Genomic DNA, 11,901 nt, shown 5'->3' with positions numbered 1-11,901 from the left:
CAATATTACAATTACAATTTTTACAAATTTTTATAGTTTTACAATTTAGTAATTTTCTACAATTTTTACAATTTTGTGCAATTTTTTACTTTTTTTTTTGGGGGGGGGCGAGATGTAGTGAGATGAGATGAGTTGTGCTATAGATCCAAGAATTCTTGAAAGGTAGAACCCAGAGAGTTACAGTAGGTCACGAAATATCGGAAATTGGGAATGTAAATTCAGGGGTGCCACAGGGTAGTGTTCTGGGGCCATTACTCTTTATAATACACGTAAATGACTTATGTCAGAATATTACATCAAATGTGAGGCTATTTGCAGAGGACTGCATTATTTATAGAAAGATTAGAAATAATTCAAATGTGGATGCATTCAAACAGACTTTAATAAAATTTATAACCGGCCATTAATGCATAGGATGAAAATTAATGGTTCTAAAAGTAAATATGTAACATTTTGTAAAATCCGAGAGGAAACTAGTCTAAATTACAAATTCAGTGGTGTTGTAATTCCTCAAGAACAATGTTGTAAATACCGAGGAGTGTATTTAAACTCCAAACTTTCTTGGGGAGAGCATGTTGATAATGTTACGGGTAAAGCAAGGAGAGCACTTCATTTTATTATGAGAATCTTGAAAAAGACTAGTCCCAAATCGAGGGAAATAGCATATCCAACGTTAGTGCGACCATTAATGGAGTACGGAATATATGTTGGGATCCCTATAGAATATATTAGATAAATTCCTTAGAAAGAATCCAGTATAGGGCAGCTAAATTTGTTAAAGGTAAAAGAGAAGACGGAAATGATACGATAAAACAACTTAAATGGGAACATTGGAAAAAGACATAGAAAAACTAGAATAACATCATTGTATAGAGCACATCTAGGTCAAAAAGCATGCATAGACATAACGGCTCGGTTAGAGAAGCCAACATACTATGGTAGGAATGATCATGATTTTAAAATCAAATGTTGTTGTTGTTGTTTTCTAATGCCAGGCGTTTGACAATAAAGTCATTTGACCTCTTGCACTCTAATATTTTTCAAAGATATTATCATGACCAGCCACTGAAGCACAGATTTTGAGGTGTTCCGAATCCATTTCTTGGTTTGAGTTACACAATGGGCAGTTAGGGGACTGATATATTCCAATTCTATACAGGTGTTTGGCCAATCTAAATGCAGCTACAAACGATTTTCGTGGTAAATCGGGAATTAACTGTGGATTTTGATGCAAAGAGTTCCATTTTTTCCCTTGGGATTGAGTTATCAAATTTTGTTTGTTGAAGTCTAAGTATGTAGATTTAATAAATCTCTTCACAGAGTAATACGTAGATTTAGTAACAGGTCTGTAAGTAGCAGTGCTGCCCTTCTTTGCTAAAGCAACTGCATTCTCGTTTCCCAGGATTCCACAATGGGATGGTATCCATTGGAATACAATTCTTTTATTGAGTGATATTAATTGAGAGAGCATTTTAGTTATTTCTGCTGTTTGAGATGAAGGTGTGTGTTTAGAGACTATTGATAGAATAGCTGCTTTGGAGTCTGACAATATAACTGCATTCTTAAATTTATTGATGTGGCATAGAAGATTCCTGAGACATTCACTTATTGCAATGATTTCACCATCAAAACTTGTTGTTCCATATCCAAGAGATCTATAAAGTGAGAAGAGACAGCACGTAACACCTGCATCGGCACCTTGTTCTCTGGAGATCAAGGATCCGTCGGTGTATAAATGAAGCCAATTTTGTGGAGGGTACCTAATATTAATTGTCTCTAAAGACAATTGTTTCAGTATTTCAGTGTTTACTTCTGATTTCAGTATTTCTTCTGTTAAATTTAGATTATATTCTATATTTAATAGAGTTAAAGGGTTTGGTTTAATTTGTAAGTTTTCTTGGCTGATGTTATACCGCCAGCATTCCATTGTAAGATGTTTAGTTGATTCTGTACCATTAAAGTAGTCCCCGCCCTGAGATCCGATTTGGGGACTATTTTACCTCCGGATAATTTTACCTTAATGGTACTCATTTATGGAGTTAAATGGCAAGTTGTAGCCGATTTAAGTGAACATCATATTTTAACGTTTTGGTGGCTACTTCATTCACACACAACCCCCAGAATGTCTGGAGGACCACACCTGCTGTTGGTCGACAGGTCCATTGGACCTAGCTGGGAGATCTTGTTGATCACCAGCTTTCCCTCCTTAAGCCACTGGAGGACGATTTTAGTGCCATAGCAGGTCAGCACTAGGAACAGAAAAGTAGAAAGAGGAGGAAGGAAAGGGAAATGAACCCCTAGGCCTCGAATGCTCTAATGCCGTCGGGGTCGAAGAAAGTAAGAATTCAGTCAGAGGACTGGATAGGAAAGGGTAAAGAGGGAATTAGGTATTTGATAGGGGAAAATTATACCAAATTCAGTCATTAACTCATCAAGCTGACCAGTGCTAATGGATGAGTAGCCCCTCCCTTTAGTTCAGCTCGTAAAATTATGCTTACTACCAGTTGCACGACGGGAAGGTAGGGATGGGACATTGGGTATTTGTCCAGGTTGGTTCCTTAAAGCCTTCAATGGGAAGGATTAATGGCTCTCCCCCCTGTATCCGACAGATACCCTTTTGCAGCCTAAAATCAAATGTAGGAAACAGAAAAGTCCACATCTGTGGAGTAACGGTTAGCGCGTCTGGCCGCGAAACCAGGTGGCCCAGGTTCGATTCCCGGTCTGAGGAAGTTACCTGGTTGAGGTTTTTTCCGGAGTTTTGCCCCAACCCAATATGAGCAAATGCTGGGTAACTTTCGGTGTTGGACCCCGAATTATTTCACTGGCATTATCACCTTCATCTCATACAGACGCTAAATAACCAAAGATGTTGATAAGGCGTCGTGAAATAACTTACTAAAATAATAAAAAAAAAGAAACAGAAAGTGGATATAGGTAAATTCTCATTTTTAAATAGAAATATAAATGATTGGAATGACCTACCTGCAGCGGTCTTTGAGGGCTGTCCTTCCTTAAGGAGATTCAAGAATAACTTGAAACATTGTGTATAAAGTGTAAATTAAAGTTAAGGTGACATTTATTTTTTTTAAGGTGACATGTATTTATTTAGCTTCACGAGTTACTCCATTGGTTTGAATTGTAAGTTCAGTTTAAATGTAGTTTTCTTTATAAGTATGAATAAGGGTGTAATTGTATGTGTTATTTGAACTGTTGTATCAGTGAAGCATGGTGAGTCAGTGAAGTTATGGTTTTACAGTGTAGTGAATAGTTTCGATCAGTGATAATTTATAGTGTCAGTGAAATGTGTTCTAAAGTGTCGGTGAAATGTGTCATAGTGCCAGTGCAGTGAGTGGGATGAGAGTAAAATGAAAAATTATTATCCGTACTAATGTGAAACTCATCTAGGGCCTATACATATGTAGGTTGTAATGTAAAATTAGATTCACTTATTAATTAGGTTATTTTATATATTATTATTATTGTAATTGCTGTGTATAATTGAGACCCGGAATCCAAGAGGGGCCCAAGTCTATTACATCAAACTTTTGGGAAATTGAAAAAAATGTTTGCTGTTGCTACAAAATGCCTCTGACTAATTATTTTTTGTTTCGTAAGTACATCTCCATTACATATTTTCATATAACTATGGCAACAAGCTTCTACTAATTATTTAGCGTGAGAAATACATTTTGAAAGTGATTAAATATTGGGTCCCTCTTGGATTCCGAGTCTCAATTGTATTGTATATTCTTATTGTATTGTGTATATAATTGTATTGTGTATCTAATTGTATTGTGTATTGTAATTTTATTGTGTATTGTTTATATTGTTTGTACCACTGCCACCAGGTGCTTGCCCACTTGCAGTGTAAATAAATATATACATACAGCGCTTTTTTTTCAGCCGGAACGGTCCGGAATGCGTTCCGGTAAACTTTTTGCCTTTACAAATTCCAACGAGATATATTTTATAAGCAAAATTGAAAATTAAAATTGCCACCACTGCCGAGTCCAAGAGTTTACATTTTCTCATTGTTATCGTTGGTGCAAAAGTAACTCATGCAATCTAGTGCTGCCATCTTCCGTTATTGATCCTGAAACTATAGCTCGAAATCGCAAAATTTCTGTTATGCTTAAAATCGATGAGCTCCATTTGGAAGTTATTGTAATATAAGGTTTGTAGGCCTAATATTTTTAAACCTATGTTTTTGTTGTATAATGTGATCGAGTGATAGAGTTCCGGTAAACTTTTTTCCAGAAAAAAAGGACTGCATACATACGTACATATATATCATAATGCTAGAGAGAGAAATTATTTATTTTATTGCTCTATTTAGTTCTTCTAATGTTTTTGTACATTGAAATAAAGTATATAGTTGTTTTCATAGCTGCTCGAAAACTTTTGACCACTAGTGTAGTTATTCAATAACAAGTGCTTTTATATTCTTTATGATTGGCCGAAACTTTCGTAGTTACCATGTATCGGTATACCCAGAAGTAAAGTGAATTGTAATGGAATATGATGTGTCATCAGTGTCGTATTTATTCCTGAAGAAGGAAGCAACAGGACCGCCTCTGATACCCACACTCACAAAGAATCGAGTGCTGGCGTGCAGGAAACATCAGGCATCTCATTAACAGGACAGAACCACTTAAGTTAATAATACAATAAGAAAACTTTTCTTTTCTGTGATATCTGTAACGTTGTTTTTTAATTATTTATTTAAGAGCATTATTCTCTTTTTTTATACTTTAAAACTGAGTGATTTAATATGTAGTTGATAAATTGAGTTTAATTTAGTTTAGATATACTTATATATAATTTAGGGTACAAGTTTGAGTACAAAAATGGTTGATTACCACTTTTTTAGACTAATACTGTTCATGTTAGGTACTTATCCTTCTTTCCAGTTACATCTGATGGACATATTAGCTGCTTGCTTTTCAAAATTTTACTCTTCCGGTCATTACAGCCGAATATTTTACTTATTGTTTCAAGATTATCAGATTATAAAGATCTTTGTTAATTTTTTTAATGTCAAATATGTAATGGTCTACAAATATTTTTGTTATTCAAAGTCTGATCTGGAAAGTGTTGAAAATATTTGATATTTATTCGACACTATATCCGAATTTTTACGAATCTTACCGGTTGCCAAATATTTTTTCCAAATATGATGTTGCACCTTCTTCTACAACTTGTTTTTCATTTTTGTGTTAATTTAAATCGTGACAATAAGTAGGTGATATTCTTGTGTTTGAATAGTGAATTTCCCTAATGTTTCAAAAGGTGATGTTGCTGTTGTCTTTTTCGGTCTTACACAATTATAAATTGCGTTTATCTGTTAAAGGTGTTATTTATTACTGTATATTTCCGATACCAGTGAATGAGTCTACTCTTGACGCGCCTTTTAAACATAACATTACCAACTGAGTACTACTTAGGCTTATACAGTATATGAAATTTATTATGACACATGAACATATCATGGCATTCGCCTCTGATGGTCGAAATAAAACTGTTATTAACAGTTATATATTAATATGTAATATAACGTTATGAATATTTCGAACTGTCAGTTCTCAGATCACAGTTCGTTTGCCTTGGCTAGTTCTTCTAGCTAATTCACTTAAGTTCACAGTATATCGAACCCAAGACTTCCGGAGACAGTCCACTGCATTCGAACTCAAGACTTCCGGCCGCGTTGCTTCCGCCTGGACGCTCACTGCTACTTCACAAACTCCTCAAGTCGAACCCCAGTCTCGAAGGCTGCTTCACAAAAACTGACTGGCTTGCTGTCCAAACTAAAACTGAACTGCTATTCTATTTATTGCTAAGTAACACTTCGCGAGCCTTCGATTTCCGGACGTTTCGTTACAATAATCGGCTCGCATAGCTTTCCGAAACTTCCAGCTTCCCCCCTTTGCTTCACGCCGCAGTGCTCTCTCCGCACACAGCTGCCAGCATCACGCAGCTTTCTCTCTTACGTCCGTCCCCTCCAGACCCGCGCGGCTGCAGCCTCCTTACCCTCGCCGCGCCGCCTGTCTTCTCGCACGCCCTACCTTTTGTGGGACGTGCTTTCGATTCTCGATGCGGCTGTCACACTATATACTGTAAGTAAAATCAAACACATAGATCCAGTTAGATAATTAATTCTAGTTAATGCTATATTTTAATGACTAATATATATATATATATATATATATATACACACACACACACACATACACACACACCAGGTGTTTCAGACAACTGGTATCAGACTTTTTTCTCGAAAACTATATGATATTGGTTTTTCATAAAAAAAATTTGATAACTAAAACTTATGTAAAGGATCGATTGGTGGCAGTACCATTTCCCGTAACAAACCGGAAGTAGGTGAAATTTCAAATGAGAATATGGGTCATTGAAGGTGCCATTGGAAACTACTTTTAAAAAGAAACAACTTTTACTGGAAAAAAAAAAATTTTCTAACTTTTATTGTTTACTCACAAAGCAACAAAAATTGTATTTTCTGAGAAATGTTGTATGTTATTTATGTACGTACACTCTTCATAGTAAGTAATCTAAATGTCCGCCACCCTGTGCAAAATAATGTTCTGATCTCCTTCTTACATCCGCGATTGCACGGAGACAAGACATTCAGACTTCTCTAATTATTTGTTTCATATCATCTCTAGTTGTTGGATGCACCTGATAGAACATGTCTTTAATTTTCCCCCACAAGAAGTCATTTAGAGCGAAGTCAGGAGATCAGGCAGGCCAGGCTACTGGTCCTCCCTGTCCAATTCACTGTAGGGGAATAACCGGTTAATAACTCACCGAGCCCTACGTAAAAAGTGAGCCAGACAGCTGCCTTGCTGAAGTTACATCGTTAACCGAAGCACAAGGGCAATATTATGCAAAATGTTTCGGAGGAAGTGTGCATTGTACCATTCAAGTTCTCCTCAAAAAAGTATGGTCCTATGACTCGGTGTCCGAGGAGGCCACACCATGTGTTGAGGCTCCACGTATGCTGGTAATCCGCTTCACAGACCCAGTGTGGATTAACCTGAGACCAGTAATGGGCATTGTAGAGATTCACCTGGCCATTACTTTTGAAAGCTGCCTCATCAGTCCACAGAATTCTGAGCTCGAAATCACGATTCATGTTTGGAAACCAGTTGCAGAAATCAACACGAGTCTGGAAGTCATTTCCCGCACGTTCCTGATAGAAATAAATATGGTATGAATGAAATTTGTTGTCTTTGAGAATTCTAAACGTTGTATTATTATGCAATCCTAAGTCACGGGCAATCCTTCTTGTGGGGGAGAATTAAAGACATGATTTACCAGATGCGTCCAACAACTAGATAAGACATGAAACAAAGAAGTAGATAAGGCTGTGGTTCTCTCAGCTGTGCTGAAGTGCAATCACGGATGTTAGGAGGAGATCAGAACATTGTTTAGCACAGGGTGGCGGACATTTTGAACACTTACTATGAAGAGTGTACGTACATAAACAACATACATTTCTCAGAAAATAAAATTTTTGTTGCTTTGTGAGTAAACAAGAAATGTTAGAAAAAAAATTTTTTCAGTGAAAGTTGTTTCTTTTTAAAAGTAGTTTCCAATGGCACCTTCAATGACTCATTTGAAATTTTGGAGTTGGCCACAGGTACCCCAACTTCCGGTTTGTTACCGGAAATAGTACTAACACCAATGGATTCTTTACATAGGTTTCGGTTATCAAATTTTTTTTATGAACAACCAGTATCATATGGTTTTTGAGAAAAAAGGCTGATGCGGGTGGTCTGAAACACCCGGTACATGTGTGTGTATATATATATATATATATATATATATATATATATATATATGTATATATATAAGATAGAAGACGTAAATTATATTACGCAAAAATTTAGAATTCATAGCAATATTCTTTCTTACTTAGAAATTGTACCAGAAATCTGCAGGCTGTCTTTACACAAGTTGATCAGATTGTGGTCGTACAAGCGATCATATCAAACATTTTCCTGTGCATAATTTTGTTTGACAGAAATCATAAAGATAAATTGCCCTTCATTGTTCACTATTATTACTAGAATGTGTACAAGAATTAAATATTGTACTTAACATTCCCATTAGCTACAAGAATACAAAATATTGGTACAGAAAACTACCAAAAATTCGATTTCAATGAGTGAGACTGCTTTAAGGAAAGCAGTATTTCATATTACCGTATTGGACCGAAAATAACCTGCACACAGATTAAGGGAAGAAACATTTATTTTCTTCTACTCATGTGTAAGCATTTTTTCCTAACGTATGGTACAGCACACATACCATCACTGCCAGTATTCACTTCATCACTCTCACTATTTTCTTCAGTTAGATTATTTCTCGTAAGATAGGCATCCAAGCTTTCCTCTTATCTTGCACGTAGGAAATAATCGTGCTTCAAGTTAAGGATATTTGCTACATTTCGGTCCCCTGAACGATTTTCTCGTTGAAACTGTTTTTTTTTTTTTTTAATTTTTCTTCAGAAGCAACCTAACGTCGCACATTACATTCGTCGAATCCATACTTTCTTCCAGCATCTCTGTTGGTTGTGATTTTGGCATAATGCACAATTGTGTAACTATGCCAAATTGCTTGGCTTGATGCTTTTCGCTCAAAATGATCACCTGTATTGGCGTGAAACAGGCTTTCTTACCAGTATCCAACTTCTTACTGAAACTGAGCTGAAATATACAAGCCTACGAAACAATAATGAAACACAGTTTTAACACCAGGTAAAATTTCGCACTGTTGCGTCATGAAATGCCGCCAGTTTCGCTTACAGACGCTAGCTGTATTGTTACAAATGAGCATGCCATATTTTTAAACACCACACAATATCTAAAAGCGTAGGTAGCGAATTTAAGCCGCACACTGATTTTTTGCAGTTGAAAATTGGATAAAAAGTGCGGCTTGTATTCAGGCCAGTAGGTAAATATTGTATAAAAAAAATCTGAAGATATTGTCACGCTGAGAACTGTTATTATTCGGCAGTGAAGTTTTGCTCACAGATCATTATTTTAATAGCAGTTCATATCTTTGGGCATTAGAAAAGGAAGAGCCCCATGAAATGTGAGCGCCAAGAGCTGTCATCATATACTTGGATTTATGGGATTTAATTGGAGGTCTATGGCATGAAAATAGGTGCACTCCTGTAAACTTACATCATTTTTCTACTCTCCACTCTACTATGTTTCAGGAAGAGTTGTGTGACTTGGACACAGTAAAAGACGAGCTGAAACTGGAAGTTACGACAGAGGAGAATGAGATTCTGGCCGATAGGTGAGTGTGATGTGTGAGTCTTCACATAATAGTCCTTTAGTCATTGCTTCATTAAAATTATCACATACCGTGCATTAATTTTCATTGTGTTATGGCATGGGATGATATGTCCATATGCTGAGAATGAGCGCGTAAGATATAGAGTTGGGTCGATTCGTGAACGAATCGTTCATTCCAACGACTAATAATAAAGAATCGTAAGAATCGATTCGTGGTTTCAACGAATCGTCGTTCAAAAGAATCGTAACGAATCGTCGTTCAAAAGAATAGTAACGAATTGACATGGTATCGTAACCCACGATTCTGTTTACTTGTTTGATGTAACCTGTCAACGGACATTTCCGAACCGTGCCGAATACTCCCGAGCGAGAGTGAAATCAAAATGCTGCATTTGTTAAGTATGGAAAATAATGTACCACTGAAATTTGCATAGTTAAATAGAGATGCAATGCAAAAAATGTACTTCGTAATAAGGTTCAGTTGATAAATTATAATTTAGAAACATTATCTTGGGTAATTTTGTAGACTAATGGAGGTCATGTTGAATGGTTCCAGCCAATGAGAAAGAGACAATCCAATGTCACGCCTCTTATGCCATCTATGCGAGAGATGTAGAACGTTAATGTTCTACGCATAGTTTGCAATGGAAAGTGTCCTGCGAGTCGTTCATTGACGATTCAAAAGAATAGTTGGAATCGCAGACTGGGAAGAATCGTGAACTCGATGATTCAAAAGAATAGTTGGAATCGCAGACTGAGAAGAATCGTGAACGAATCGTTATGTATGATTGAATCGTTGGAATAGACTTATGAAAAAGAATCGTGTAATCTAGTAAGATAGCCAAGAACTATGTACAAATGGGAAGCACTGGGGCTACACAGAAAAGTTTGACGACGTGTATCGTTGAAAAAGGAAGTTACGAAAACATTGCCAGACAGAGGATGATACATAGAAAGCACACAAGCTTGGAAATTGGCAATGACGATGTAACAATCTAATGTATAAAGATGGATAGTTGTACAATCATGGAAACGTGATGTGGGATGCCATGTTTTTAAATGACCGCCAAACGGCACAGGCATACACTGAACAGGCATGTGAAGCACAATAATACAATTAAAACTAATCCTCATGTTGTGACATACAAGAACATGCATCATAATCAAGGTTTAGAACAGGCCTGCACAAACCGCTCAACGAGCACGCGCGCTCCTTTGGAGCGGGAGAGCGGTGTTTACCGCTCGCCAGAACAGAGAGGAAGATACGTCAGAATGACATAGACTTGCTATAGGTAGAGGAGAGGGAAACGACGACTCAGTTATCTAGTGGAGTGCAGTGTGTAGGCGTATTGTCAGTAACTGTTTCACGTTGCTTACCTACTGCTACAGTACAGTATGGAGGAATCTAGAAGGCGGAACATAACATTTAACATTTAACGATTTACAGCTCGAAATTATTGATCTGCAATGTGATCTAAGGGCTAAAGATCGTTTGAATAATACTACTAGCCTGGTTGAGTTTTACAAGACTAAACATTAGCAATAATATCCACGACTACACAGGCTGGCTGTGAAAATGATTGCTATGTTTGGCTCAACATTTATATTTGTGAGCAACTGTTTTCTATAATCAACTTTAATGAAGGCAGACATCGAACATCTCTAACTGATGTGTCATTATGGTCAGTAGGCTACTGTTCCTTTCAGCTGCAAACAGCATAAAACCTCGTTTTGATGTACTGATAAATAAAAATATAACAAAATGATATTGTACATTTAAGTAGCTGTAGACTTTCTATTACTTTCGTAAAATAAACATTTCTTTATTAATTAATAATAGTGCAAGATAGTTTTGCAAACACTGAACGGGAATTCATTTCATAAGCACTTGTAACAGTACTTCCTTTTGTGTATATTTTGTACGAGATCACCCCTTCTTCCAGTCCACCCTTATACAGAGCGCAGCTAATATCTGCATTCTGCTCATGAGCTGTGAGCCGGCTCAGAGAGCGCAAACCTTGTACAGGCCTGGTTTAGAATATTGAGAAGCTACATTATGTCAAACAGCTTCAAAATGTTCCATGTGTGATACCTGGCTCTGTTTTTTATTATTAATAGATTATTTGGTGTTTGAATCTGTGGTACTCAGAAGTGAATGTTTCCTGAATACATTCTGGGAAAAATGGCTGTTTTTGAGTGTCCATTCGATATCCATACCAATGGCTTGTTGTAGTTGAGTGGCAAGGAATACACTAATTTTTAATACTCGCGGAAGCATATTGTAAAATTTAAAGTATTATATGTATAAACTAGAACAATTGCCACCTATAATATTATATGAATAGTATTGTGACTATGTATTGTACTCTATAATAAATAAAGGATGGGAATACAGACAAGATACCATATCTAAACGTTGAAGTTAAATAAAATACCGGTAATACGTTACAGAGTGTAGCTAAAGTTTCTTTTTCTTTTTATGAAGCTCATAGTCTATTTCGTATTTGTTATAACTTGTATTATTACATCATCATCATCATATTCCAGGCACGAAATTAGGCCATTGTTGACGTTTCTG

General features: G+C 36.5%; 1 protein-coding gene across 3 annotated transcripts in view; it reads left to right on the top strand.

The window, feature by feature from the left end:
* Nucleotides 1-11,901, top strand: part of LOC138693048 (zinc finger protein ZFP2-like) — an 86,053-nt gene that overhangs the window by 21,464 nt on the left and 52,688 nt on the right. For all 3 annotated transcript variants that reach the window (XM_069816596.1, XM_069816597.1, XM_069816601.1), the window contains one exon: nt 9,242-9,324. In XM_069816596.1, the coding sequence (XP_069672697.1) occupies nt 9,306-9,324 (19 nt within the window). In that variant the 5' untranslated portion in view covers nt 9,242-9,305. The remainder of the gene's footprint in view (nt 1-9,241; nt 9,325-11,901) is intronic.

The sequence above is a fragment of the Periplaneta americana genome, chromosome 17, assembly GCF_040183065.1.
Source record: "Periplaneta americana isolate PAMFEO1 chromosome 17, P.americana_PAMFEO1_priV1, whole genome shotgun sequence".
Taxonomy (NCBI): Eukaryota; Metazoa; Arthropoda; class Insecta; order Blattodea; family Blattidae; genus Periplaneta; species Periplaneta americana.
Note: the sequence above shows the minus strand (reverse complement) of the source record. Positions and strands in the feature narration are given on the sequence as shown.